The sequence below is a fragment of the Hydra vulgaris genome, chromosome 11 (genome assembly GCF_038396675.1).
Source record: "Hydra vulgaris chromosome 11, alternate assembly HydraT2T_AEP".
Lineage (NCBI taxonomy): Eukaryota > Metazoa > Cnidaria > Hydrozoa > Anthoathecata > Hydridae > Hydra > Hydra vulgaris.
The window spans coordinates 36875282-36903214 of NC_088930.1; the positions used below are offsets into that span (position 1 = coordinate 36875282).

General features: G+C 26.1%; 1 protein-coding gene across 2 annotated transcripts in view; it reads left to right on the forward strand.

Annotated features, from left to right (window-relative positions):
• Window positions 1–27522, forward strand: part of LOC100206878 (signal transducer and activator of transcription 5B) — a 65040-nt gene extending 37518 nt beyond the window's left edge. Inside the window, exons 9-28 of one of the 2 annotated variants that reach the window (XR_010641935.1) lie at window positions 692–840; window positions 2478–2529; window positions 5780–5883; window positions 9347–9415; window positions 9579–9641; window positions 9760–9801; window positions 11957–11996; window positions 14029–14082; window positions 14559–14600; window positions 14672–14749; window positions 18208–18300; window positions 18575–18725; window positions 20689–20741; window positions 20832–20926; window positions 21076–21206; window positions 21675–21751; window positions 21840–21922; window positions 23388–23442; window positions 25324–25393; window positions 27174–27522. Coding sequence is in view for 1 of the 2 variants with exons in the window: in XM_065810957.1 (XP_065667029.1) it covers window positions 692–840; window positions 2478–2529; window positions 5780–5883; window positions 9347–9415; window positions 9579–9641; window positions 9760–9801; window positions 11957–11996; window positions 14029–14082; window positions 14559–14600; window positions 14672–14749; window positions 18208–18300; window positions 18575–18725; window positions 20689–20741; window positions 20832–20926; window positions 21076–21206; window positions 21682–21751; window positions 21840–21922; window positions 23388–23442; window positions 25324–25393; window positions 27174–27293 (1614 nt within the window). In the remaining variant the exon portion in view is untranslated. The remainder of the gene's footprint in view (window positions 1–691; window positions 841–2477; window positions 2530–5779; window positions 5884–9346; window positions 9416–9578; window positions 9642–9759; window positions 9802–11956; window positions 11997–14028; window positions 14083–14558; window positions 14601–14671; window positions 14750–18207; window positions 18301–18574; window positions 18726–20688; window positions 20742–20831; window positions 20927–21075; window positions 21207–21674; window positions 21752–21839; window positions 21923–23387; window positions 23443–25323; window positions 25394–27173) is intronic. The other variant, XM_065810957.1, reaches the window with a different exon arrangement.
• The last annotated feature ends 411 nt before the right edge of the window (window positions 27523–27933 follow it).

Consider the following 27933-nt stretch of genomic DNA (forward strand, 5'->3'; position numbering starts at 1 on the left):
AGCCCCCTCCTGCTCTAAAGTGAGAGCAACAAGTTGATGAAATATTTTTTGTACTATTTTCAACTAGACTTATATTCATCAATAAATTTTAAATTTCATAGTAAAATATTTTAGCAATCAAAAAATATTACCATATAAAGTTTAAACCCCCCTCAATTTGAGGGGGTGCATATTATCATAATTAGCATCATCATCATCATTATCATCATAATTAGCATCATCATATCATCATTGTCATCATCATCATTGTCATGATTATTGCCATGATCATCATCATCATCATCATTGTCATCATTATAATCATTATTACCATCATCATCATCATTATCATCATCATTGCATATTTCCCGTTATATTATCATCATCATTGCATATTTCCCGTTACATTATCATCATCATTGCATATTTCCTGTTATATTATCATCATCATATATCATCATCATTAGCATATATCATCATATATCATATATCATCATCATTAGCATATTTTCCGTTATAAATTTTAAATTTTAAACTTTTTTAGTTATTTAAAAAAAAAGAACTTTTTTAAAACTACATAAAATGAATAATAAAAATAAAAACAAAGATAGTTTAACATTAAAAAAAAACAACAATAAGTTAAATGTGTATTGTTCTAGTTTTAGTAATACGTCTACAAAATATTATAAAATTATTTTCTGTGGTTGTCTAGAATATTCTTGAGCGGTTAAAAGAATTAGTGGTGATGGTTCAAGCAATGGTTACATTTCTTCAAGAAGAACTTGCTGGTTGGCGTGCAATGCAGCAAAAATCTTTAAGTGGAGCTCTTAAACCAGATCCACTTGATGAAATTCAAAAATGGTGCATTTATATATATATAAATATATATATGTATATATTAGTTTTTTTTATATACCATAGCATGATTTTAAAGTTGTAAGGGTTGTATAAATGTGTTTTGAAGCTCATTTACAGTCCTTTTGTGTAGTGTTAAAAATTGTAACGTATAGCCAAAATTGAGAACATAGTATACATGGTTTGTTAATAGTTCTAATTTTTCATTATGACCATCATGGTTACAATTGTCATGACAGAACAAGCATAAAATGCTTGTAAAACTTCAATTAAAAACTATGAAACTCAGCATATAATAACATTTATATGTGCTAAATACATCGCTGCATTAAGTTCGACAAAGTTGTTTTGTTCAGAAGTGGTAAAAAGTAAACGTTACGACTGTCATGGTGAAAACCCAACATGAAAAGTGTTCTTTTAAAACTATTTACATTAAAAAATTCAATTGTAAAGACTTTTTTTCAATATTTAAATGACAAACAAGCATTGACTGCTTAGTTAAGTTTAGTGCAGCTTTTTCAGGAAGCATTTCATATATAACCTTGCAAATGTTTAAAAAAATAAAAATATATCTTTGCAGACTATGTTAATGAATTGTCAAATTTTTGTTAATAGAATCAGATTTTTGACTTAATTAAAAAGGAACATAGAAAAAAAAACTGTTGTCAAAAGTTTTTCTAGCAAGCAACAGCTCTCATTTTCTCTGTCTTTTTCTCTAATCTTAATAAAAACAACAAGATTTTTGGAAAAATACAAATATTAAAGCAGTCTTAAAAGAAAATTAAATAATTTTTAATTTTTTTTTAAAATTATTATAAAACTATATTATATTTTTATATTGGGTTTGATTGAAAATGTTAATAAAAAAGCATCAAACAATCAATATACGAAGTGATTATGTAAATGTTGATTACACAAAAAAATATTCAAAAAAGTTCGAAAAAGATCATTAAATTAGTTTTTCATTTTCTGATAAGTTATGTTGATCCTCAGTCAGTGAAGGCTGTCCGTATATCACAAGAAATTTTTTTTATATTGAACGATGGAAGTTCTAGGGAGATTTTGCAAGCTGTTGTCAGAGTATAAAAGTAAACACAAAAACTTAACTATATTAGCGACATTAACAATTCAAGTGAAACCATATCATTGGCTAATATGTTTAATGCATTGCAACATAATCTTATTTCAAAAAGCATTAAATATAGTAGATGGTAAATTAAGTATTAAACCAGGAACCGTTGAAGGGGATATAGGAAAACCAAGTTAATGTTTGTTTATGTAAAACAATATAATTTAACTAACTTCTAATAATTTAGCTAACTTGTAGTATCTTCATAAAAAAGTTTCTATTCTGTTTTACCCTAAAAATTTTAAGGGGATCATTTTTTTTAAATTAGTACCAATTTTTAGGACTTATAACAAAGCCTTATTCCTAATAAATACTGTCCACCCTACTTAGTACACTGTCTATTTAATTATTATAATACACTGTCTATTTAATACACTGTCTATAATAGACAATACACTGCCTATTTAGTTTCTATTATACACTGTCTATTTAATTATTAATATGTCATTTTTACATTTGTTTCATATTTTTAATAATATTTTTTAATACTCTTTTATTCAATTTTATGTAAAAGGTTTCAGATAACAACAGATATTATGTGGAAAGCTGCACATGTCAATACACAGGTAAGTTGATGTGTATATATATACACATCATATATATATGTATATATATATATATATATATATATATATATATATATATATATATATATATATATATATATATATATATATATATATATATATATATATATATATATATACATATACATATATATATATATATATATATATATATATATATATATATATATATATATATATATATATATATATATATATATATATATATGTGTGTGTGTGTATATATATATATGTGTGTGTGTGTGTATATATATATATATATATATATGTGTGTGTGTGTGTGTGTGTATATATATATACGCATATATTATATATTTTAACAGCACTACTGATGATTATACTATATGTATATATACATATATATAATATACACATATATGTATATTAACTATATGTATATATACATATAGTATAATCATCAGTAGTGCTGTTAAAAACAGCACTACTGATGATTATTTGAAAGGCTTCTAGTGCTGATAGTTTTAATATATAAAAAAATATTTTATATTAGTAATTTTGATTTGCTAATTATATTGTTTTTAATAAAAACATTTTGAGAAAAAAGATTTACTTGATTTTCTATTTTTTCACTGTTCTGACTATTTTTGAATTTATTTGGTTAAATATCATATTTCAAGTTTATATATATATATATATATATATATATATATATATATATATATATATATATATATATATATATATATATATATATATATATATATATATATATATATATATATATATATATATGTATTTCTAAGTCTGCATGAATGTATGGATGTATGTTTGTATGTTTGCAAAGTAAATTAATTCGATTGAGTTTAAATATAAATTAAAATAATTGCCATAAAAAAATGAATTAAAATTTTTGTTGTTCTTAATAATAGAATGTCATGTTGTAATTAATAAAGAACATAACGTTGCTTTGAATAATAGAATGTCATGTTTATAATAGCACTAAAGTTAAGGATTTACTTTTAAGTACCTTCATCTTTTTTATTTGTTTGTTATAAATACTGTTAAAGTTAAGGTATGAAATACAATTTTATCTTTAAATTATCAATATCTTTATATTTTATTTTTTAAATGCTTTTATATATCTCCACTAGTTTCACTGTAACTGTATATATCTTGGTGAAAGCCTTTGCATTGCTTCTTTGTAAGTAGCCTTTTATGTTCTCCTTAAATCTTTCAAGATGAGAGTCAAGATAATGGCCAATTAGAAAAACTCTGCATTCCATTTTGATAAAAGTCTTTATAAAAGTTTGAACCAACTATATATAGTTTTCAAATTGCAATCATCTAGGAAGCCATGAACAACTGTATTTTGGAACAGTGGGAGCTCTGTTTTGTTCAACAGCTTGGCAAGTTAGTCCCATTTTAATATATTCTTGGTCTGCGGATCCATAGAAACTAATTTTCCTGATCTTTGGCTTAGACAGCTGTGGAATATGATCTTGGAGGTACTTGTCAAAAGTTGTGACCATTTACTTGATGAGGCCTAATTTAGTATTCAATGGTGCGTCTTTCTATTAGCAACATTTTAATTTATATTTTTCCTCCATAGAAAACATGGTTTGTTGTGGTCAGCCCTTTCTGTTATAGTGGTTCTAACTTTTCTAGTATATTTTTTGTTTTCTTTGTCCCATAGGCAAAGGAAACAAGAAAATTTTATGAAACCACTTTGAAGGCCCATCAGGAATTGCATCACCATTTTAAAGTTATTAATGACCTCCCAACAAAATTTGTTATACTTTGTAATATACTCTATGCATGTCAAAAAAAACTTTTGATGCAGTCCTCTTTAAGATGCACAGAGTTTGCTATAAGGAGTGGCAAGTTGTTATTGTTGTGAAAAAGTGGGGCTTTGAGGCTCAAGGATGCCACAAAAGAATTTTAAAAATCTTTTTTTTTTTATTTTATTTTAAAATCAAACTTAAAAACATTCAAGGTAATCATTAAAAAATCTCAGTAACCTCAGTAATTTTTTAAAAATCTCAGTAATTTTTGAAAGCCAATGTATTAAGGATTGAATTCCTTTAATTAAAAAAACTCTTTTACTTTCAACATATTTTTATTAAATTGTCTAATTAAAGACGCAAAGCTACTGTGAAGCAACAGCTATTTTCTATATATATATATATATATATATATATATATATATATATATATATATATATATATATATATATATATATATATATATATATATATATATATATATATATATTTCTATATATATTTTCTATATATATTTTCTATATATATATATATATATATATATATATATATATATATATATATATATATATATATATATATATATATATATATGCAATATATATATATACACAATATTTATATATATGCAATATATATATACACAATATTTATATATATGCAATATTTATATATATACACAATATTTATATATATACAATATATATATATATAAATTGAAAAAAATATAAATATATATTGCTTTTCAGAGTTGAGAGTGGGTTGTAACCATAATTAAATTAACCTTCTCGACTATAGTGGCTTTTTTGGCCTTAGGGAGGTGAATTAATATATATATATATATATATATATATATATATATATATATATATATATATATATGTATATATATATATACATATTTATGTATATATATCTTATACTGCTGATTTAGGTGAGCAGTGTGATGTCATACTGAAATAGCCTGCTGCTGGGGGCTTCAGTACATACTTCAACTGACAAATTACCTGACTCGCAGTGGAATGCTGCTACATTGACTGTGGGTTTGGGATGGGGCAGCAATCTTTTCATTCATTTTCTTCGTTTTCTTCTTTTTTTAAAAAAAAAAGCTGTACTTAGAAAAGCAAAAAAAGTGAGCATGTGCTCACATAAATATGCTAAAGTATATATATATATATATATATATATATATATATATATATATATATATATATATATATGCATTTGTATATGCATATGTATATGCATGTGTATATTTATGTAGATTATATGTACAAATGGGGTAACGTTATAGTAATAAAGCGCTTACTTAGTAAGCCTAAATGACATCATATTCAACTTGTTTCTTTGCACAGTGGCCATGTATTGTCAAGGTTTTGCTTTAAAGTTGTATCAGCAGTTGTAAGTTTAAAACACAAACAATGAAAATTATATTATTTAAAAAAATTTTTTTTTGCAAAAATTTCTTTACATTTTTTTATTTTAGTTTAGATGTTTGGAAGAACAACTACTTCTTTCAAACTCGTTACTTCAAAGTATAGATCAAATTGCCAATGAGTTTGAAAAAGGTTTTTCTAATTTAGTGCAGTGGTAAGAATTTGCTTGCATAAGTTAACTTTTATGATTTTTTTTTTTTCTAACATCTTCGCCTCCAATAAAGCTGCAAGCAACCACTATAAGAGGTGGAAGAGAAAAGGTGAAGTTCATAGAGCAAGATAATGATTGACAGACAACTTAAAATATTGCAAAATATATGAATCAGGAAAGCAAGATGAAGGAAGGAAGTTCTAAAGAACTGATATTCGAGGCAAAAAACTAGAAGAATGAAGGCTTTTGCCAAACTTTATCAAAAGCTTTAACCCTTTCTTTCCCATTGTTGCCATTTGGCAACACAAACTGTAAATTCAAAAATCAAACCCTGTTTTATTTTATTTTTAAATTTTAAGTAATGCTAAAGTTTTGCTATTTCCCACTAGATGGCAACATGTGCAATTTAAAAATAAATGCGCCGATTTGCTTTAATTTTTTGAATGTCATTGTAATTTTTTTTTTTTAATTTCATAAATCGGGAAAGAAAGGGTTTTAAATGTCAAGAGTGATAGCCTTAACCTTTCCATCTCTATCTAATGTACGATAAAACCTATCAGTTATTACTATTAGCAAATCGGCTGTGGAATGAGAAGATCGAAATCCATATTGATGATCAGAAAGTAAGTTATTAGATTCAAGATTCAAGAGTAAGTGTTTGTTAACTAAAGATTCAAAAACCTTGCATATGATAGAAATAAGACTAATGGGATGGTAGTTAGACGAGTCAGATCACTCTCCAGAATTTTTGAAAATAAGAATAACAGATGCCGCTTTCCAGCATGCTGGAAAACAAGACTCTGATAAGCACTTGTTAAATAGTTTTGAAGGTATAGACGAAAGCTCCAGAGAACACTTCTGCAAGACTATAACAGGTCTAACAGGTCTCTATAGAGTCTAAGCAGGAAATCACTTAAGATACAAAAGCTGGTGTGACACGAATGTCAAGCAATGGACCAACCTGTTTGTCTGCAATATCATGTAGAATGCAACTAGTGGAATTTAGAGATGATTTTGATAAAAAGTTCTTAGCAAATAATTCGAGTTTGTCGTTAGGTGAGGTGACAAAATCTGAACAGTATAAGAGAGGTGGAATAACAGATTTGTCCTTATTATTGATACTGTTAAAGATTCTCTAGAAGTCACGAAGCCTAAATTTTGAGATGAAATACAAGATTTCATGACCTGAGAGTAGCCAGTTTTGGCATTAGACAAAACCTTTTTACCATGGTTTCTAGCCATAGTAAACAGATATCTGTTTTCTGGAGAATCGTTTTGCTCTATAGATATGGAAGTAATGGTTTTGATTAAAAATTGCAGCAGCACATTATTAGATAAGCCAAGGAGAAGAATGAGACTTGACTTGAAATTGTTAAGAGGGAATAAAAGATTCCATGCCATTCTAAATCCAGGAAGTTATGTAAGAACCATATTTATCAGCAGGAGGACGAAAGATTTCTACCCAAAGGCCATCACAAAGAAAATCATGGAAAGAATCCCAGTCAGCTTCAAGGTAGTTGTAAGAGATATGATGATAGGGGGATTCTGATAATGTAGAAGAATGTGATGATAGTTCTAGGATCAGAAACAAGATATAATTTAAGTAGAGAAGGTAAATGATTTGGATTGTCAGGAAAGCGAGTTGGAAAGTTGACTATTTGAGTTAGAGATTGAGAAAGGCAAAAGTTGTGGGTGTTAATGCCTGCAGAGTCACTGACACTAGAGCCAAGCCATTCAGTGTGATGAGCATTAAATTCACCAACAACAAGGATATTGGCTGGTGGATAAAGAGAGAGGACATGGTCAATTTGATCAGAAATAACATCGAAGAGAGTGCAGTCTTTAGATATAGAAGAGCAATATAGAACAAAGAGAATGGTGATAGAGTAAAGTGGTGAAAAGCACATAAAAGATCATTCAGCGGATTCAAATCTAGTTTCCCAACAAATGGGTGAATTCTTATGAATATAAATGCCCAGGCCAAGTATGTGACTATTGGAGTCTTTACGAATTTAAGGAATATAGCCATCAACTCTAAGATCACAAGATGAATCAGCCGAACTCAAATTAGTCTCACAAAGAGGGAGTAGATTGGGTGAACTTTGCAAGATATAAGACTCAACAAAAGAAAAGTTACATCGAAGGCCAGGTATATTAGTGAGTGATAGGTATATAGAACTTGATGATGACAATGATTTTTTGTGTTTTATAGTTTTTGGTACTTTAGTCATTTTTAAATTTGTTGAAGAACTTGACTCAAAGCCTAGATAGAACTCAGTACACTTTTTAATAGTCTAAACAATTGCCACATTACTAATAATAGACCCTAAGCCGTTACATTGGGCTCCAAATGTGACCTGGACAATGCACCTTAAAAGGGCACCATCTATGCACAACATGGCACTGTTAGTACTCTGATATTTTACAGCTGTTGATAAAATCAGCCTCTCTGAGGGCTGCCACAGAGTTCAGGAAACCTGACTACCAGTTAGCCTCAGAACCATAAAACTGAGTTTTAGAGCTGTAGCCTTATTAGGAGATAACAGAATGAATTGCCTAGTTATAAAAATAGAGGCATGAGCAAAACCCATGCATTGATTTAAGAAGATTCAGCATTCAACATCCTAAATTGGAAACAATATATTATAAATACATCTGCGCCAGCCTAATGGTCAACAGATAGAATTTGTTTACCCCTTAAGTCTTTGCCTAGGAGGCCTTCTACAAGACAGTAGCCAGATGCGTTTAACATCTTCCCAAGATGAGTTTTTTTCTATCAAGACATCAGATCTCAAGCCTTTACTTAACCAAGAACCCCTAGGCAGGGGATATTTTAAGTTGGAGATGGCTTCTCCTAGCCTTTGCCTAAAAACGGGTATCCTACAAGGCAGCAGGACATAAAGCAGATTGTACTGGGTTACATTTTACTAGTAGCAGGATAACCTGATTTGAGACAACAACAAAGACCATGATCTTTGTTGGAAATTTCACAGTCTATTTCAAGCAGTCAGGTTTAAACTCTTCTGCTGGCTTTCAGTCAGGTGAAGAGTTTAAACCTGACTTTAATCCAATTTTTAAAAGGTGGTTGTTCACAGTGTGACAGCTTAAAAGTATAGCTAACTCCATCACAATTTTCTTACAGGAGGTTCTTCTTTTCTTTTGGGCCATATTTTGTATCTTTCGATCAAGTCTTGGTGTAGAGGACCACTTTCTACCACACTTTCTAACTCTTAAAGAGTCTGTTTGAATGCCTGAAGATATTTTCTTGCATAAGTTTGCGTTATGATTTGCTTGCTCAAGTCTACTTTATGATTTAGTGCAGTGGTAAAATTGTTTATTTGTTTAGTTGATGAATTTGTTGATACTTTTATTTATATTTATAAACTTTGATTGATTTATAACTGGTGTAATATAAACTGCAGTACTAATTACATCTGGTGATAATAGTATTTTTTTTGATTTGCAGGTCATTTTTAGTTGATAAGCAACCTAAGCAAGTTTTGAAAACACAAACGAAGTTTCAAGCTTCTGTGCGGTATAGTTTTTCATTAAAGTTGTACAGAAAAGAGTTTTCGCAGCTACTTTAAAAAGTTTTTCTTTTTTCTTTTTTAAACTGAAACATCTGATTTTTTTTGATGTTGAATGAAACTTCAGATATTTTTGAAGTTGATTGAAACTTCTGATTTTTTTCTTTTTAGACTGCTCATAGGTTCAAAATTAAATCAAATGTCATTACCAGAAGTAACAGTCTCAATTTTAAGGTTTATAATATATACCATTTTGTTTATCTAATATTTGCATAATTGCTTTACAAACTTGAAATGTTGATGCTTATTTTTTGCAAGCTTGTTTACTGAATTGATTATTCATTGACTTTAGTGAAAAACAATGCAAAGAATTACTTTCTGGGAAGAATCTTGCGTATGTGATATTTTTTGTTGTTGTTGCTGTTATGAGAAATTTTTGGAATATTATGCATAATTAAGCACCAGTCAATAGTGTTTTCATAAAACGAGTAAGGAATAGTCATTTGTTAAACTTCAGTACCCAAGTTTAACAGATAGTACTAATTGTCAAACGAATATAGTACTATTCATTAAATGAATAGTACTATTTGTCAAATTAATAGTACCATTAGTATTGAATGAATAATACTATTTGTCAAGTTAATAGTACCATTAATATTAAATGAATAGCAATAAAAAATTGAACAAGATACTCAGACACTTCAAATTAGCTTGATATCTTTGGTGCAAGTGTTAACATTTGCACTTTATGGCGATAAGAGTCAGTCTCTGAAATTATTTTTTTTATTTCATACATTAAAATGTCTAGATCATGGTCATTGTTAATGTTGTTGTTTGAAATTGGGCTTTTTATTTCTGTTGTTAAAAAAGTTTCTTTGATATTATATGCTAATGAGACCATTTTTGCAACTCTGTCAATAGTGTTCTCAAACTTTTGTTTTGCTGCAGGCAATTTGCTGTGTTTTGAAAGACTTTTTAGTTTGACTGGTGAAATTCCAAGCAATTCTATAGTAGTATCTAACTTAATTTTCTTCTCACATTTTGATTCCCATTCTTTTTGTGAATTTAAATCTTCATCAGTTTCTATTGCTTTTTTGTAAAATTTTCTACAGAATTTCCAACCTGGGGTTACATTAACATTATTTTCTTGCAAAAATTTTGCCAAGTCTAGGGAAATCTTTATATTACCTAAGAAACAAATTTAGTTTTAAGTTTCTTAAATAACTAAAAATAAAAAAATTGTTATAAATAATAAATTCTATTTCTTTTAATTTTCATATCAATCTGTTGTAATTAATGTTACATTACCATTTATAGCAATTTTTTTACTTTCCTTGTGTGTTCCAAAAGGATTGCAACACTTTGTAATTTTTTGCTCAAAATATTTCCCCTAGAACTGCTCATGATGACAACATATAATTCTTATTGAACAATATTCTTCCCTTAAATTTGCTCGCCATATTATTTCTTCTTGTTTTTCACAAGGAAGATCTTTGAATTGAACAAATCTTGTTTTCTAGAAAATCCAGTTTAGTGGCAATGAATGTTAAGACTTTTTCCAATGTCACATTTCACCATATTGAATATGTTTATTATTTATACTATTACCTGCCAAAAAAATATAAAAACAATAAAATTCACATTCTTTAAGAAAATACAAACAAATAAAGTATAATCTTTAAAAAGCACAAAACAAAACGTATGCCTGTTTATGATATAATAGGATTATATCAATTGATAGAATAGGCATTCACCAATTTGAAATAATGAAAATAAATTGTTTCTCAAACTTAAACTAAAAAAAGTGTATGTTATTAATTTTTATTTTAATAATTTTTTATTACTAATTTATTTTATGGGGGAAAAAAAAATGCAGGGAGATTGGGGCGGGACAGAGTTAGTCAGAGTCCCCCTGGCCCTCCCTTGGCATATGAATATAAATTTTCCTGATATAGTCACTAAATAACACTATTTGGTGTTTTATTTAAATAAATGTTTTAAAAAACATTTAAATTGCTTTTGTTACAAAATTTAAATTTTTCTAAATAGATACCATTTTTGAATGCAAATTTTGATCAAGTATTAGAGAGACATTTGTTGAATAGACATAGTCAAGGCAACTTAAGTGTTGAGAAACCTTGTTAGAAAATCCCTAATAATGATTATTGGTAAGAGAGGTGGAGTTTGTAAACCTTGGATAATAAATTTATATCAATATGTAATATCAATAAAAATTTGCAATCAAAACAGGTTCGGATATATTCTTTATAAATAAAAATGATTTTCATAGATGCTTTGTTATTAAAAGTGTTTCAAAAAATTTTTTATCATATTCATAAAAATTTTCTAAAGCAAGTTATTTTTTTGTAAGTGAAAAAAAATCTTGAGTCAATCTTTAATACATTACTTTATGTTTATAAGTTTTCTTTAATTTAAAGTTTAAATGATATTAATAATATTTGATACTTATATGATATTTTCAATTTAAATATAAAATAATAAGTAACAAATAAAATGATTTTCTGCTCAAAAAGTTTTTTTTTCTTTAGAGATATTGGAACATGTGGAGAGATCTTAAATGATAAATGTGTATGTTTTTTATTTTTTTTTAGTACTTTTTTTTTACTTTTTTTTTTTTTTTAATTTTTAGTACATTCAGTTATTTATTTTCAACAGTTTTAATATTTTAGTTTATTTTTGTTATATTTTGAATAGTTTTGATATTTTTGAATAAGAGTGATGAAGGTTTCCTAATAATATATAGAAACAAAGTTTTTATTTTTGTCATGCAAAGTATTAGATAATTATTTTTAGGTATCAAAATTAGTTGCTCCATTTTTTAGCAGCTGCTTTTTTTTATATTTTTTTTATATTTTTAATCAGCTCTGAGCATTAAAAATCCTCACAAAGATAAAAAGTTTTATTGAAAAAAAGAACAATTAAGTCGAACTATAACTTAAGTCGATATTAAGATTACATAAAGTAAAGATAATGTGTTGTTTAATTTAAGTATATGATGTGACATAAAGCTAATGGAGTGAAAATGAAATTAAGCTAATCTGTTATTGCTTTTATTAAAAATAAATAATAATTGTAAGTTATAATTTCATATATTGGTATAAAGAAAAATACCATTATTAATTCAGAATTAATAATGGTATTTTTTAATTTTATAAGTAGTAATATTTTTTTAGGGTTTAGCTTTACTTTTTAACTATTACATCTTAATATTAGTTGCATTTTTAGATTTTCCTTTTTAAAATTTAAAGAATTAGTTAAATTTATGTATGTGTGTTTATACACACTCACTCACACACACACACACACACACACACACACACACACACACACACACACACACACACACACACACATATCAAAAAAGTTCCAATATTTGTAGTTGAAAACCGTATTTGAACTGCATTTATTACTAGAAAATGTTTCAATTTAAAAACAACATATATGAACATTAAGGAATAAAGAAGTTACAGTATAAAATCTCCTTTAGCAATTTGTATATAAATTTCTCATGAACATGCCAGCACATTCAATAAAAATTAAAAAAAACATTTTCAAATACATTTAGAAGCATTTTACTTAGGAGTGTTGGTATTTGAAACTGCTTAAATTGAATGGAGTAGGTGTGTGTAACATTAAACAGATTGATTCAACCCACACAGCTATATAGAAACACTAAAAAACTGCATGCTTTCATCAGTAGACATGTTGATTGATCAAAATGGTGTCTGCCTGCACAGCTTGTACAATCAAAGCATAGACAAATAAAAACAAAGTAGATTTATTGCCATGACCAGCTGGATCACCAGATTTGAATCCAATCAAATCTATTTGGGCATAACAAAGAATTAGTCAAGGTACATTCTTAAGGTCCAAGATCTATAAATAGCCTAAAGCAAGAGCTAGATACCATTTGGAGAAGGTTTCCAATAGAAATCTGACAATCGTATTGATTAATAATCTTATTGATTAATAATTTATGTTTGATAATGTTTTTATATACATTGTTTTAATATGCCATTCAAAATGCAGGATTTGTTTAACAAAATTTTTTTCTCACGAATTAATAATTAGTTCAATATCTTCTTTAGTTTCTATTCTATTCTATTTTTATTAAACTTTAAGCAACAAACGTTTAATGTTTTAATTTTTCTGGAATGTATAATTTTTTTGAAGGTTTATTTATAATCATGTGATGCTGAAATTAGTAGTAACTTAGTAATCTATTTATCTGAAAGTACTGTCCATTTTTTTTTATTATCCAAAAATAAATCTTACTACAACGTTACTAATTTTGCTTAGTAAAAGCTAAATCCTAGTATTTTATAGAGTTTTTGGGGTAGTGATATAGTGGTAGAGTATTTGCTTAATAGTGCTAGAGTATTTGCTTAATAGTGCTAGAGACTTTGCTTAAGAATATAGTGGTAGAGGCTTTGCTTAAGAATATAGTCGTAGAGACTTTGCTTAAGAATGTAGTGGTAGAGACTTTGCTTAATAAGGCAGTAATACTAAGTTTAATCCCAATATCTTTATTAATAATACAATAATATTATTTATTATTAATATTTATTGAAATTTAAACTGAAATAAAAAGAGTTTTTAGGTTATGGAACTAGATAAAGAAACTTCTACTCTTCATGCTGAATTTAAAAATCTGGTATCAAATTTCATGTTTGTTTTTTTAAAGATGTCATAAGAATTTAGTAATAAATAGATTTATTTAAGATTCATGGTTGCAAATATATTTTAAGTTTTTTGCTTTAGAAATCTTTAATTTTTTTAATTTGATACAAAAAGTTTTTTATTTAATCAATCAAAATTTTTTAATGCTACAGATTTATAGAATATTACTTTTGTTTACATGTCTAAAACTTAAAATACCTTCACAATACAAAGAATTTTTCGATAAAAAGAAATAGCTTTGTTTTCATAAATATAAACAAGTTACACACAGAATACATAAAATTGTTTTCATATAGAACGCATCGAATTGCTTTTGCCTATATTTTTAATACAAAAATTCATTACATATTTTCAACACATAGTTACTACACATAACAGGTATATTGATTAATTTATGTGGTTTGTTTTTGTGTTTTTTAATCTAAAGTAAAAGTGTATCGGTTTTTGTAGCAATTAAAAAAGATAAAGCGTCAAGACAGGAAGGGTCAAGAGGTAAAAGATTTTTACATATTTATTTTGGTTATTAATTTTGTATATTTTTATAAATATTTGCTTTTTCTAAGTCTGTTCTAGAAGCAAAAAGTGCTCTAGTATTCTCCGCCAAATTGAACTTATGTGATGGAGTAGTCTTGGACATCAGGGTAATATGATTTAAAACTTATCAGTTGATAATAAAACTTTTGTTTGGAACTTTTTAGAAAAAATATATTATATAATATAAAAAAATATATTATATAATATTAAAAAAATATATTATATAATATAAAAAAATATATTATATAATATAATAGTTAGTTTATATTGTTAAAGTTTATTAAATGAGTCAGTGTTTTTTTTCTAACTTTAGTTAATATTGTTAAAGTTTATTAAATGAGTCAGTGTTTTTTTTCTAACTTTAATTAATATTGTTAAAGTTTATTAAATGAGTCAGTGTTTTTTTTCTAACTTTAGTTAATATTGTTAAAGTTTATTAAATGAGTCAGTGTTTTTTTTCTAACTTTAGTTAATATTGTTAAAGTTTATTAAATGAGTCAGTGTTTTTTTTCTAACTTTAATTAATATTGTTAAAGTTTATTAAATGAGTCAGTGTTTTTTTTCTAACTTAAGTTAATATTGTTAAAGTTCATTACAGTTTGATATGTAGTTATTTTTTTTGTGTTACAAATGTAAGTATTTATAAATGTTATACTTAAGAAAAAAATTATTCAAATATGTTTTAAGTTTCTACATCATTTCACACCAGTTTAAACCCAAATTCAAAGATCATGGCACAAAACTGTGCCAACATCTTTGGTCAACTAGATGCAGGAAGGTAAAAATTTTCAATCCTAATAATACAAATTTGGTTTCTACAGGAAATTTTAGATAAGGTATGTTGTTACACGAATAAGTTTATTTTTATTTTTTACAAACAAGCAGGTTGTGTGGCAGGTCCTACTAGATTGCATTTTAAAAGCAGGGTGATCACTTTGCTATTGTTGGTAATATTTGACAATATTTTAATCTAATATTGTTTTATGATTTTCTAAATGTCTCTAGAACCTTCTAAAATAAAGTACAAAATTTAGATATATGAAAATAATGAATTTTTTGCAAATCTAAAATTAATAGCCATAAACATTGAGATAAAATACCTATATTTAAATTAGTCTCACAAAGGTTTAAAGTTTCACTCAGACAAAGAAGCAATTAGGTTTAGTGGGTTTTTCAAGAAGTAAGATTTAACGTATGGAAAGTTGTAACGTAACACTATTTTTATTAGTAATATAATGATTCATAAGAATGGTGTCACTCACACAAAAGCCTGATCAAAGGAGTGACAAAAGCTGTTGAGGTGTTTTAAAGACCTAGAGGTTTTAATATCAAATAAATGCGGAGTCTGAAATATTTAGGTAAATTTTGATGAATGTTGTGCGTTCCATAAAAAAGATAATTTTGCCTAAAAATAAAGTTGCCTTTTTATCATTAGGATTTTATTATTGATTTGCTTAAATTTTCAGTATGATGATGCAATTAATTCAAATTTGATATTAATCTGTGTGATAGATATGCATTTTATCATATTTTATTAAAAGGTAGATCACTAAGCTATTTATTTAGCAATTAAAAGTAATATAATAATAATAATAATATATATATATATATATATATATATATATATATATATATATATATATATATATATATATATATATATATATATATATATATAATATTAGAAAATGTTAGATTTTCTTATAGTGAAATTTAACAAAAATAAATTTTAAGATTTTTTAAAATTTTTTTATATATAGCTGGGAAAAAATAATTGTACTAATAAACTTCAGTAAAATTAATTGGACAAACCATTTTACTAATGATAAAATTTTAATTGAGTGTAATAACACACTTGACTAATAATTTTTTTTAATTACCACTTTTTGATAAATTTATTGAGTATTTGTAACGCTTAACTAAAGAAATAATTTTTAACATCACAAAACGATATAAAATTGATAGAAATTTTCAAATACTAACTTGCAATATTTCAAATTTCAATTTGCATGCAAGTGGTTTCAAAATCAATTTCAGAAAGCATCTGGTAACACATTATTGAAACAGTTAAATTAAAGAACCATAGCAACATAGAAATAGGTACACTTGTATTTTTCTGAACTTTGCTTAAAACTGTTTGACGGCTAACAATTGACATGCTTTGTTTAGGAAGACTATCGAAACTTACTGAACATTACAAATGTTATTATTAAATGTTACAAAGCTTACTGAACATTACAAATGTTACAATACATATTTACAACCAGCAGAAAAAACCCTTTAACCAGTTCTTTTCTAATTAAAATACAATCAGAAAATTTGTTTAAAAAAAACAGTAAAAGTTTGGTATTGGGTCTTATATTGCAATAATAGTCAATCATGTGTTTGAGCAAAAGATAAAAATGGTGCAAAAAAGGTTTCTATAAGGCAGTAATAGATTGAACAAAATGATTTAACGCGATGAACCAAGTTTTCAGGTTGTAAACCCCAATGGAAACATCTAGATTAATTGATTTGGTGCTGAAAAATGTTGCGATTGCTAAAAGACATTAGATGTACATAATATTGCTCCAATTAGTTCAAAAATACTTTTTCTTTGCTATCATGCAAAATGAGAGGAGTTAAGAATAATATTAGATTTTTATTTGTTTTTCTTGTCTTAAACTCAAACTTTTGTGCATCTCATTTTTAGATTAGGTAATTGATTTCTTGTAATTCTCTTGTATTTTTTTAAACGTTATTTTTCTGAATAATATGAGTTTATTCATTTTTCTTTAAAAAAAAATTTTACTTTCTATATATTTTAATTAAATATTGTTTCTTGTTTCTCCGCACAGCGGCCTTGTTTGTCAAGGTTCGTGTTTTGGAGTTATAGAGTTGAGAGACGGTTATAACCACTATTAAGTAGCCTCCTCATCTGTAGTGGCCTTCTCGGCTTTGCGGAGGTGAATAACAAAAAATATATATATATATATATAAAAGATAAGATTGATTGAAATCAATATCTTGATTAAACTCACTGCATTTCATACTTATAAATAATTCCTAAAAACAAGTGTTATTATGAATAAGTATTTAAGCTTTAGACTTAAAATAACTTATTCATAACATAAGATATTTCTCACAAATCTCACTGGCTGCACTCATACAACTAATGACGCAGCTAGTGAGATCTGCTGCAAGTACATGTCCCTGACAAGTGGGAGACATCGCTATATTTTTTTTTTAATAAGATTTTAAAAGTTTTAGTTTTTCAAACTTATAGTAAATGAAGTTGTTGGTTGAAAAAAAATTTTTGAATTTTTTTGATGATGAAACTTAGACTTTACCTTATTTTATTTTCAACACAGTAAGTTTGTTGAACTTGTATAATGTTATTCAGATTTTTAATATAAAATACAATTATTATTTTGATTTTTGCAATTGATAATTTTGCAAAAATACTTTAATGACAATATCTGAATATTATTAATTCAGCCTGAGTTTATTTTAAATGATGATAATAAAAATATTTTTAATGTTTAAATGGTCTTTATTCTAAATCATACTTTTTTTTTACATTTAGTGTATGACAGCACCAGTTGTAGTTGTTGTCCATGGAAATCAAGGACCAAACTCAGAAGCAACTATTATATGGGACAATATGTTTTCTGTACCTGTATGTTTTCTGTACCTGTATGTTTTCTGTACCTGTATGTTTTGTGTGTGTATGTTCTGTTTGTTTTTTTTGCAGTTTTGTGGTGGTGGTATTTGAGAGTAATAGAGGCAATCATTAATTACACATGTAGATATTTGCTTGTTAAATTTTATTATAGAGATGTGATAGGATTTTGAGGTATCATGAAATAGAAAATGAAGTCCTTAAGCTAATATTAAAAATATAATGTTATAAATTTATCTATTTATTTCTAAAAAAAAGTTTATTTGTACAGAATCGTGTTCCTTTTGAAGTTCCAGAAGAAGTCTCTTGGAAAGAAATGGCAGTGGCCTTAAATGCACGATGGATTCAAACAGCTGAATATGAGTTACATAGCAATCACCTTCTTTATCTACGAGATCGCATTTTTTCTAATATTACAAGTGGTATAATTTATTTTATATCCTGATGTTTTTTCAAAGATCCTGATATTTTATCTGGTTTATAGTAATTTATATTATCATATTATTATCATATAGTTCCTGAAATTTTGCTGCTGATATTTTAAATAGTTTTCAATATTTTTATGCAGTTCATGATATTTTAAATAATATCTGATATTCCATAGTTTATATTAAATATAATTATTCATGTTAAATCTTTATTGACTATCCAGTCAATAAAGATATACTTGCACCCATGTCTTCAATTCCACCTCTTCTCTATCTAACAAGCTGGTTTTAAATGGGTTATTTCCTAAGGTTCAAAATAATCTTTATTTACTACTTTTATGCAACTATTTTTATTACTTCACTGCTTTTTTCTTAGTTCTTTATAATTTGAGATTTCTTTATAATTTCTCCAAGACTGCACTCTTTTTTTGTTTGTTTGTTTGTTTATTGTTGTTGATCAAAACTAATGATTTTCAAGCATTTTTTCTGTATTCATTTGCTAATATTTAAATTTTTATTGACTTAACTGCTCAACACACTGAAATTTTGCTCTGTGATCACTAACCTGACTGGATTTTTTTCAGAATTTTTTGAATTCAATCTTTTAGTTGTTCATACATAGTTAGGTTAGTTTTCCTGACAGCCCAAATCATTTAATTTTTCTTCTTCAATTTTGTTTCATTTCTGATCCTAGTTTGTGCTTAGTTACTGCTTATTTTGTGGATAAACTCACAAAAATAACTCTCAGGATGAGAGTTATTCTTGTGGATAAACTCACAAGAACAACTCTCAATTAATGTCTTTTTATCGTTAGGTTCTATTATGGTGCTATATATATATATATATATATATATATATATATATATATATATATATATATATATATATATATATATATATATATATATATATATATATATATATATATATATATATATACATATATATATATATATATATATATATATATATATATATATATATATATATATATATATATATATATATATATATATATATATATATATATATCAGTATGTTTTCCATCATATATAAATAAGTATTATCTTTCATCATATATGTAAGTATGTCTTCCATCATTAAAGCTACTCAAGCTTCGCAAGATAAAGCTTTACTCTTTTTTTCTTTAATATTCTTTGAACTACTGAACAAGTGTTTAACTAAATCTTCATTTTCTGCTTACTGGGGAGGTCAATCTCAAACAACATACTTCCTGGCAATCAACACATTTTTGATCCTCTTGTTTCACTGATGATTTGCTAATCATAATATAAGTCATGTTGTGTATTAGACAGAAGCATTGAGGCTTTTGATATCAAAACACTTTTTGATTGCTTAAAGTAGGCAGTTAATATTCTGTGACATTGCTTGTGGTTTGCAGAGGTTGTTGATTTTGTTACTCAAACTCAACTATTTACTCCTAATTATTGTTTCTTGTCAAGTTGTTCACAAATCACCTCTAATCAAAATCATATGATCCATTGCAAAGTTAGCATCTGCTAAGAGTAGTAAGTGAGCTGTCTTTATTGTGATCTGACCTTTATTCTTCAAATGATCTTAACTGTTCCCGGATGGAATACTGTTGTCATATTATTGGAAATTTTATGCTCCTCTAATGATACTCTTTTTTATAAAAAGTTAACAAAAATAAAAGCAGAGCTTGAGCTTTTTTCTCATTGTTGTCATGGTTGCATCTATTTTCCTTCTTTCATCTACAAATACTACCATGGCTGCTGCTTAAGTGAGCTCTCGTTGTAGAAGTTGTCTTTTCATAAAGTTGTATTTTTTCTGTTGACTGTTCCAAAAAATTGCATATATTTATATAATAGTTGTTAATTTTGAAAACATTTTAAATAAAGTTGTTTATGTTTAATGTTGTTGCAATTGTTTTTGTTTTATTTATTGTACTAATTCATAAATTCATTTTTCTATCTAGATAGAAATATTATCTCTGAGGATTCAATGATACCTTGGACTTTGTTCAATAAAGTATTTAAAATTCAGTTTTTAAAAAACTTTAAAAAATTTAAAAAGTAATAATTTGTTATAAATGTTATTTTTAAAAAATTTTAAATTTAGGAACCGCTTAAAGGTCGTTCATTTACATTTTGGGAATGGTTTCATGGTTCTTTAGAAGTAGTTCGTAAACACCTAAAAGAACATTGGAAAGATCAGTGAGTTTTATATTCAGCCTTTCTCACGTTTATATACATTTTATAACCCTTAATTTTTTTAGGTTTAGATAAGGGTATGCTTGAATAAAACACAGTTTGGGATTTTGTTGCATAGTTATTTGATACATATTTTAATTTTATAATTGCAGATGTTTAGAGTTTATGACAAGGCAACTTGCTCACAAGAATTTGTTAGAAAAACAACCAGGAACATTTATAATTCGTTTTTCAGATGGTGAACTTGGTGCTATAACAATTGCATGGAGATGCGAAGTTAATGGTATAATTATAATAATTTGTAAAAAAAAAAAAACTGCTCGATAAAATAAAATTATAAAAAAGTTTTAAAATATTTATAGTTCTCATGATACTTACCATTTATAATTATATTAACACTTACAAAAATGAATTTAAACACATTAAGTGATAATAAATATTAATAATAATTAAGTATAATAATAAATGTTTAAAATTAACATATTATATGTTAATTATAAACGTTTATTATCATACTTATTATAGCCATAAGTGTTAACTAACCTAATTATCATAATTATAAATCTTATAATAATTTTGTTAGTTAACATTTATAGTTATAATAAGTATAAATATCATAAAAAACACTTGTAATTATGATAGTTGTGATACTTACCACTTGTAATCAGAAGTTACATAGTTAATAAGAAGTAACAATGAATCATAAAGCTTGTCTCTGCTTTTAAAGCATATATTAAATTTTAAATTTGAGAATTTAGGTAAACCTGAAGTTTGGTACTTGCAGCCTTGGAGTTCCAAAGATTTAACAATACGTAGTCTTGCTGACAGGTAATGGTTTCATACATGTATGTATTATTTATTTTTAGTTCATTTTGAATAAAAAGTTACAGATTATTATTTTATTGCCATTAAATAGAATATTCGATTTACCAGAATTGACTCAATTATACCCAGATATTCCCAAAGAACAAGCATTTGGTGGTTTCCAGACTAAAGAAGGTTTTGTATTAAATATTTTTTATTTAGAATCATATTAAACCATTATAAAAGCATTTTGTTAGTTTTTATAAAACAATTTTGAGTCATTTTATTTTTTACTTGTATGTAAATTAAAAATTTTAAATATTTTTTTCTTTACTTTAAACCCTCCTCTGAACATCAGTTCCTTTTTATTCATTTGCATGATTAATTTTCTTTAAATAAAGTTTGCAGCAAATTATGTTTTACCGAATTCAAGTAAAAACTTTATATTAAACATTGAAACAACAGTAAATATTGTTAAATTTTAAGTAATTATGTTTGTAAACTGTGAGTCTTATTTACTTACTGGTTTGCATTATTTACTTACTGGTCTATTTATTTTTTTATCAAATGTTTTGCTTAGTTTTAGATTATTTTTCTCCATACTTTTTGTAGAGTGTTAACCCTTTCAGTCCCAGACAAAAAACAGTAAAACAATTGTAAGTGAAATGTTCTCATCGATGTAAACGCTATAAAATGAAAAATACTTGTCAGAATTTCACAAACAAGACCTTGTTTTGTTTGTCCGAAATATGGCCGCCAAACTATCTTTTTCAATTCTACTTTTTCTTAACTCTAGTTATGTGATCAAATGCTGCTTTTAGAGTGGTCATATTTACTAAAAAATGTCATGATCCGCTTAGCGGGTCACAGGGACTAAAAGGGTTAAAGTTGTTTACTAGTTGTTGCTAAACACATCCTTTTACAAATATGGTGTATAAAATGCAGTAATGGTGTAGTGGTAGAGCGCTCGCTTCCTAAGCAAGATGTACCGAGTTTGATCTTACCATGTCCTGGTAGTACCGATGGGTTGGGGTCAAATATTCATTTTTTTCAGTCTTCTATCTAGCATACTATTTTATCGATATTATCAAAAAAATGTATTAAAAAAATCATTCTTTTTTTTCTTAACCTAACACACAAATATTTTTAATTTTTTTGAAAATCCTTATTACTAATATTTGTATTTGAACTTGTATTTGGAAATCTGAAATTAGGATATTTGTATTAGATCAAATGTATTTGACCCCAACGCGACCACAAAAAAGTTTCTTTGATTGCAGCGGTCTTCTCAGCCTTGGAAAGGTAAATAACATTAAAAAAAATGTTTTTATTGAAGAAGAAAGGAGAAATTTGTTAGAATATTGACACTAACATGGACCTAACTGTCAACATGTTAAGTTTATATTTTGAAAACTAAGACTAAAAGATTCTCTTTTTTTCCATTTAATCAGAATTTGTCAGATTACAGTAAAGCATAAAACTTTGTATTCTATTAATACATTGTTTTTCATTTAAACAAACTTTGAATATATATATATATATATATATATATATATATATATATATATATATATATATATATATATATATATATATATATATATATATATGAATATTTATTAATACTTTGAGCTACATTTGTTTTGTTAAAATATTTTAGTTGAGCGAGAAACAGATAGCTCTGGTTATGTTACTAGTGGCATCGTTGCAAGAATGTATATATTTTTTTTTCATATTTTTTGTTTGAAGTTCCAATTTTTTTATTATTACTTAATTAATATGTTGCACTTTTTTTAAAAAGATAGCATTTTATTTAAATATATTATTGTAGTTGTTTGGCAAGGTTAGTGTACATTTATTTTGGTGTACAATACGGTGGTAGAACCAGACTCAAGTTGTTTGTGTATGAAGCATCCTTGTCTGTCAAGTTGTTTTATGTTGAGATATAGTAATATTAAGATAATGTTGAGATATAGCTTAAGACTTTAATTAAATAAGATAACTGAGATAAAGACTTTAAGATTTAAGATTTTATATGTGCTGTTAAATATGTTAAAGTGAATTTATTTAAGTGAATGGTTTGAGAGAAAAAAACAAAGTAAAAATAAATATTCTTGGTTTTTCAACTTATTAAAACCTGAATTATTTTCATAAATATGTTGACCTTGTCTTAAAAACAATATTTAATTCAAAACAAATTTTAATAAAAATATCTATTTTAAATAAGTTGTTTTATAGGATGTATTTATATTCATGTATGATGTTTTTATTCTTAAAAAATAACTTTATGTATTTAAATTTAAATAATATTTTAACTTTTTCCTAAGTTGTCGATATTAGAATTGACATTGATTTATCTTTATCTTTTTGTTAATACTTTATGTATTATATATAGTTTGTGCCTCAGCCTATTTATTTTCAAAAGTACTTTTTTGCATGTTAAAATCTTTTGTTTTGTGTTAAATCTGTCTTTTAGAAAACCTCCTAGGCAAAGGCTTAAGGGGTAAGCAGAATAATTCTGCTAACCAGCCTTGAACCCCTTCTTCATTTATTAGGCTTGCATAGATGTGAACCTGTATTGCATAGTTTCCTGCCTAGGATGATGAATGCTGGATCTTCTTGACTCTAAAATTATTGCAATACTGTTAACATTTCTAAAAAAATGAATGGCAACCTTCTCACTGAGTCATCTTTTTTATTTCTTCTTGGATTATCGCTTATTACTGACCTTTCATGGAAACCATATATACTATAGATTGCTATATTAACATCTGTTAAGGTTGCTTTTCTTTATCATGCTCGCTATTTTCTTACTCCTGATTCCATTCTACCTCTACAAATCTCTTATTTGTCCCTGTATGGAATACTGTTGTCATATTTAAGCTGATTCTTTTGATGATGCTCTTTCTTTTCTAGAAAAGGTCCAAAACGCATTGTAAACGTAGTTGGATCCGCTCTCCTGTTGGATCATCTCGTAGTTGGATCTGCTAAGCTTGAGCTTTTTCCTATCTTTGTAAAGTTGCATCTCTTTCTCATTTTTACAAATACTATCAAGATTGCAGCTCAAAGAAGATATCATCTCTAGTTGCATCTACTAAAACTTATTCTCGCTTGACTCGTCATTTGGCAAAGTCTCATTAGTTTACTGTATCTGCTCCTGCATGCTCTAAAAACTTTTATTCATCTAGTTTTTTTTCCCGCACTTCAACCTTTTGGAACTTTCTCCTATCTTCATGTTTTCCTGACTTATGCAACCTACAATTTTTCAAGTGTTCTGTCAACCGTTTCCTTGTTCTAAATCTCTATTCTTATTTCTTTTTTTTTTTTTTTGATTAAAATTTTGATTAATTTAAAACATTCTTCAAGAATATAGTTTAATAAAATATTTTTAAATTCACAGTGTATCAAATACTTTACCTTTTACTTTAATTTTGTCATTTGTGAGTTCAAATGATAGTAGTTGTGTCTTCGTTTGTAGTTTATCACCTGTAATGATAATTGACAAAACTATAAAACTACAAAGAAAAAATTTTTTTTATCAGTATTTATTGATTTTCTATAAAAATTTATTAGTGGTTTTCTTTTATTTTTTTTAGAATTCATCATCTTCCTACTAATCAAAATGCAATATCACCGCAGTCGTATGACTTTAACTACTCTCCAAGCGTAAGATTTTAAATAAGTATACAAGTTAAAATATTAAATACATGAACAAAAAAAACATTAGATTCTATTTTGTTAACATTTTTATTCAAAAACTCACATTTTACAATTCAGGCATTCATACCAGAATATAATACTTTTAATGCTGGAGTATTTTGAATTGTTTTTTTTTAAACTTTTAACATTTTTTTTTATATTTTATTTTTGATACTTAACGATTTATTTAAATTTATCAAATAGAAAATTCTTAATTCTTATTTTACTCATTTTGAACACTTTACTGATAAAGAGTAAAAATGTGAATTTGAAATAATTATTTTACTTTTTTTAATTTTTATTTTTGATTTAAAAAAAAAACTTTAAAAAAATGTTCAAAGCGAACATGCTCATTGAAGAATGAAACAATTAAATGGTTGTAGTAACTGATAATTAAATGTTTGAACTTTTTTATTTAAAATTAAATACAAAAACAAATAATATGTATTTAATTTAATATAAAAAAGTAAACATAAGTTGAGCTTATTCAAAGACTAAGTGCTTTATCAAACCTGGAATCTTGATATAGATTGATTGTGCTTCAACCTTTTTTTCAAAAAAATAGTTTATTGGGACATATTTGAAATTATTACAATATTATAAAGATTTTAAACACAAAATAAATTTTAAGGAGTTTGTTTGACATGTTAATACTTTTTGGTGTAGGACGGTACTGCAAAATGTAAGTACCAAGTTTAAAAATTGGTTTAGTATATAATATTTCACATTTTTGATTAATCATTTTAAAAAAAACTTTTTTACTTTTTTACTTTTTTACTACATTTAAAAAAAACTTTTTTAAATATGAAAATGAGGCAGTTTGGCTTAACGCAAACGAGGTAAGTTGCCCATAATGTAAAAACCTATTATAAACAATTTTTTTATTTGTTAATTCGTTTTTTTTAGCTTTGTGTTTCAATTTTTTATCTTTTAAAATGCTTTAAAATAAAAAAGCAAAGATCGACAAATAAATTAATAAATTTTTTTTATAACTTAATTTTATAATTATATTTAAAGTTTTTTTTTTTTTTTTAAGTTAGTTTTACAGAGGTCATAAGTTTCAACAATCTTAAACTTTTAATGAATATTTTCATTTCGTTTAAAAGAAAATATAGAATAATGTCACAAATAAAATTGGTTATAATTACATTTACACCACTTTATGCCCATTGCTTAACTTACCCCGTTATTGGGGCTCAGGCGACATGACTAACAAAAACTATTATAAATGTATTAAAAACGCAATATTCCTATAAGTACCAAAAATAAAACTTTAAAAACATTTTTTCTCTACAACTTTGACTTGCCCAGACAATGTGATATTTTATTCAAACATTTTCTGTTTTTTATCCAAACATTTTCGAGATTTGCCTTCAGGATTAAAAGGCCGTGGTTTGCAGCCGGCTCTGGCCATTAATGCATCACTGTTAAGGAAGGAGGCGTGAACTTCAAGTTAAGTGTTATTTCGCGGTGCTCTGTGATAAGACCGTTTGAACTTCTTGGAATATTAATAAATAAATAAATAATATCCTAAAATAACTAATAAAAATTAAAATAAAAAGTTTTAGTAGTATTTTTTTATTGTATAAATAATTTTTTACTAATTCTGTGTAACTACCCATAATTTAAACTGTGTAACCTTGAAGTTTTATCTAGGCTAAAGAAATAATACTGAATTTTCTGTTTGATTTTAGAAATAATTTTTTTTTTGTTCTTTTAAATTTTATCTTTACTTTTTTTATTTAAGGATTTGCCGAATTCGAGCAGTTCTTTTTCTCCGTTTTCTCAGCGGTACGAGGATCAAGATATGAATTTTGATGTTCCAAGCGACTATAATTCAAACTTAGATCTTTTTATAAAAACATAATTTGTGAAGAAGCTGACATCTTTAACGAAACACTGGTTAAGAAACCTACTTGTGAGGTTATTTGTGAGGTTATTAAATTATTCTTTATAAATTTTTGGTGAGCTAATTAAGAAACCGACTTTTTTGTAAAATCTGAAGATAACGTGAAAATTATCTTTTGTACGAAGGTAATTTAGACTTTGAAAATTCATTTATAAAATTTTGAATTTTGAAAGTACATTTATAAAAATATTGTAGATTGTTATTCGGTTTTTGTTTGTTCACATGTGGAAATTTTTCCATTGCGAAAATGCGTAAATATATGTACTCGTTCCCCAAACTTGTTTAAGGTGAATCTGCATAATTTAATTATATTATAGTAAATTCATCAATTGAAAGGTTAAACACTCGAAAAGATGTATTTTAATAATACCTTTTGTAGGGAGTTAGGCAACTTTTATAGCGAATGTAAATATTTTTTATTTTAAATGTATTAAAATCCTTAAAATATTTCCTTTCCAAAAAGGTTTTAAACACGTCTGTAGCTTATTTAGTTCCTAAGATATACGTGTTTTAATATTTTCAATTCGTAGACTTTTTATGAAATATATCTCAAAGTATCTCGTTAAATTTTTCGCACCAAAAAAAAAACTTTGATTGA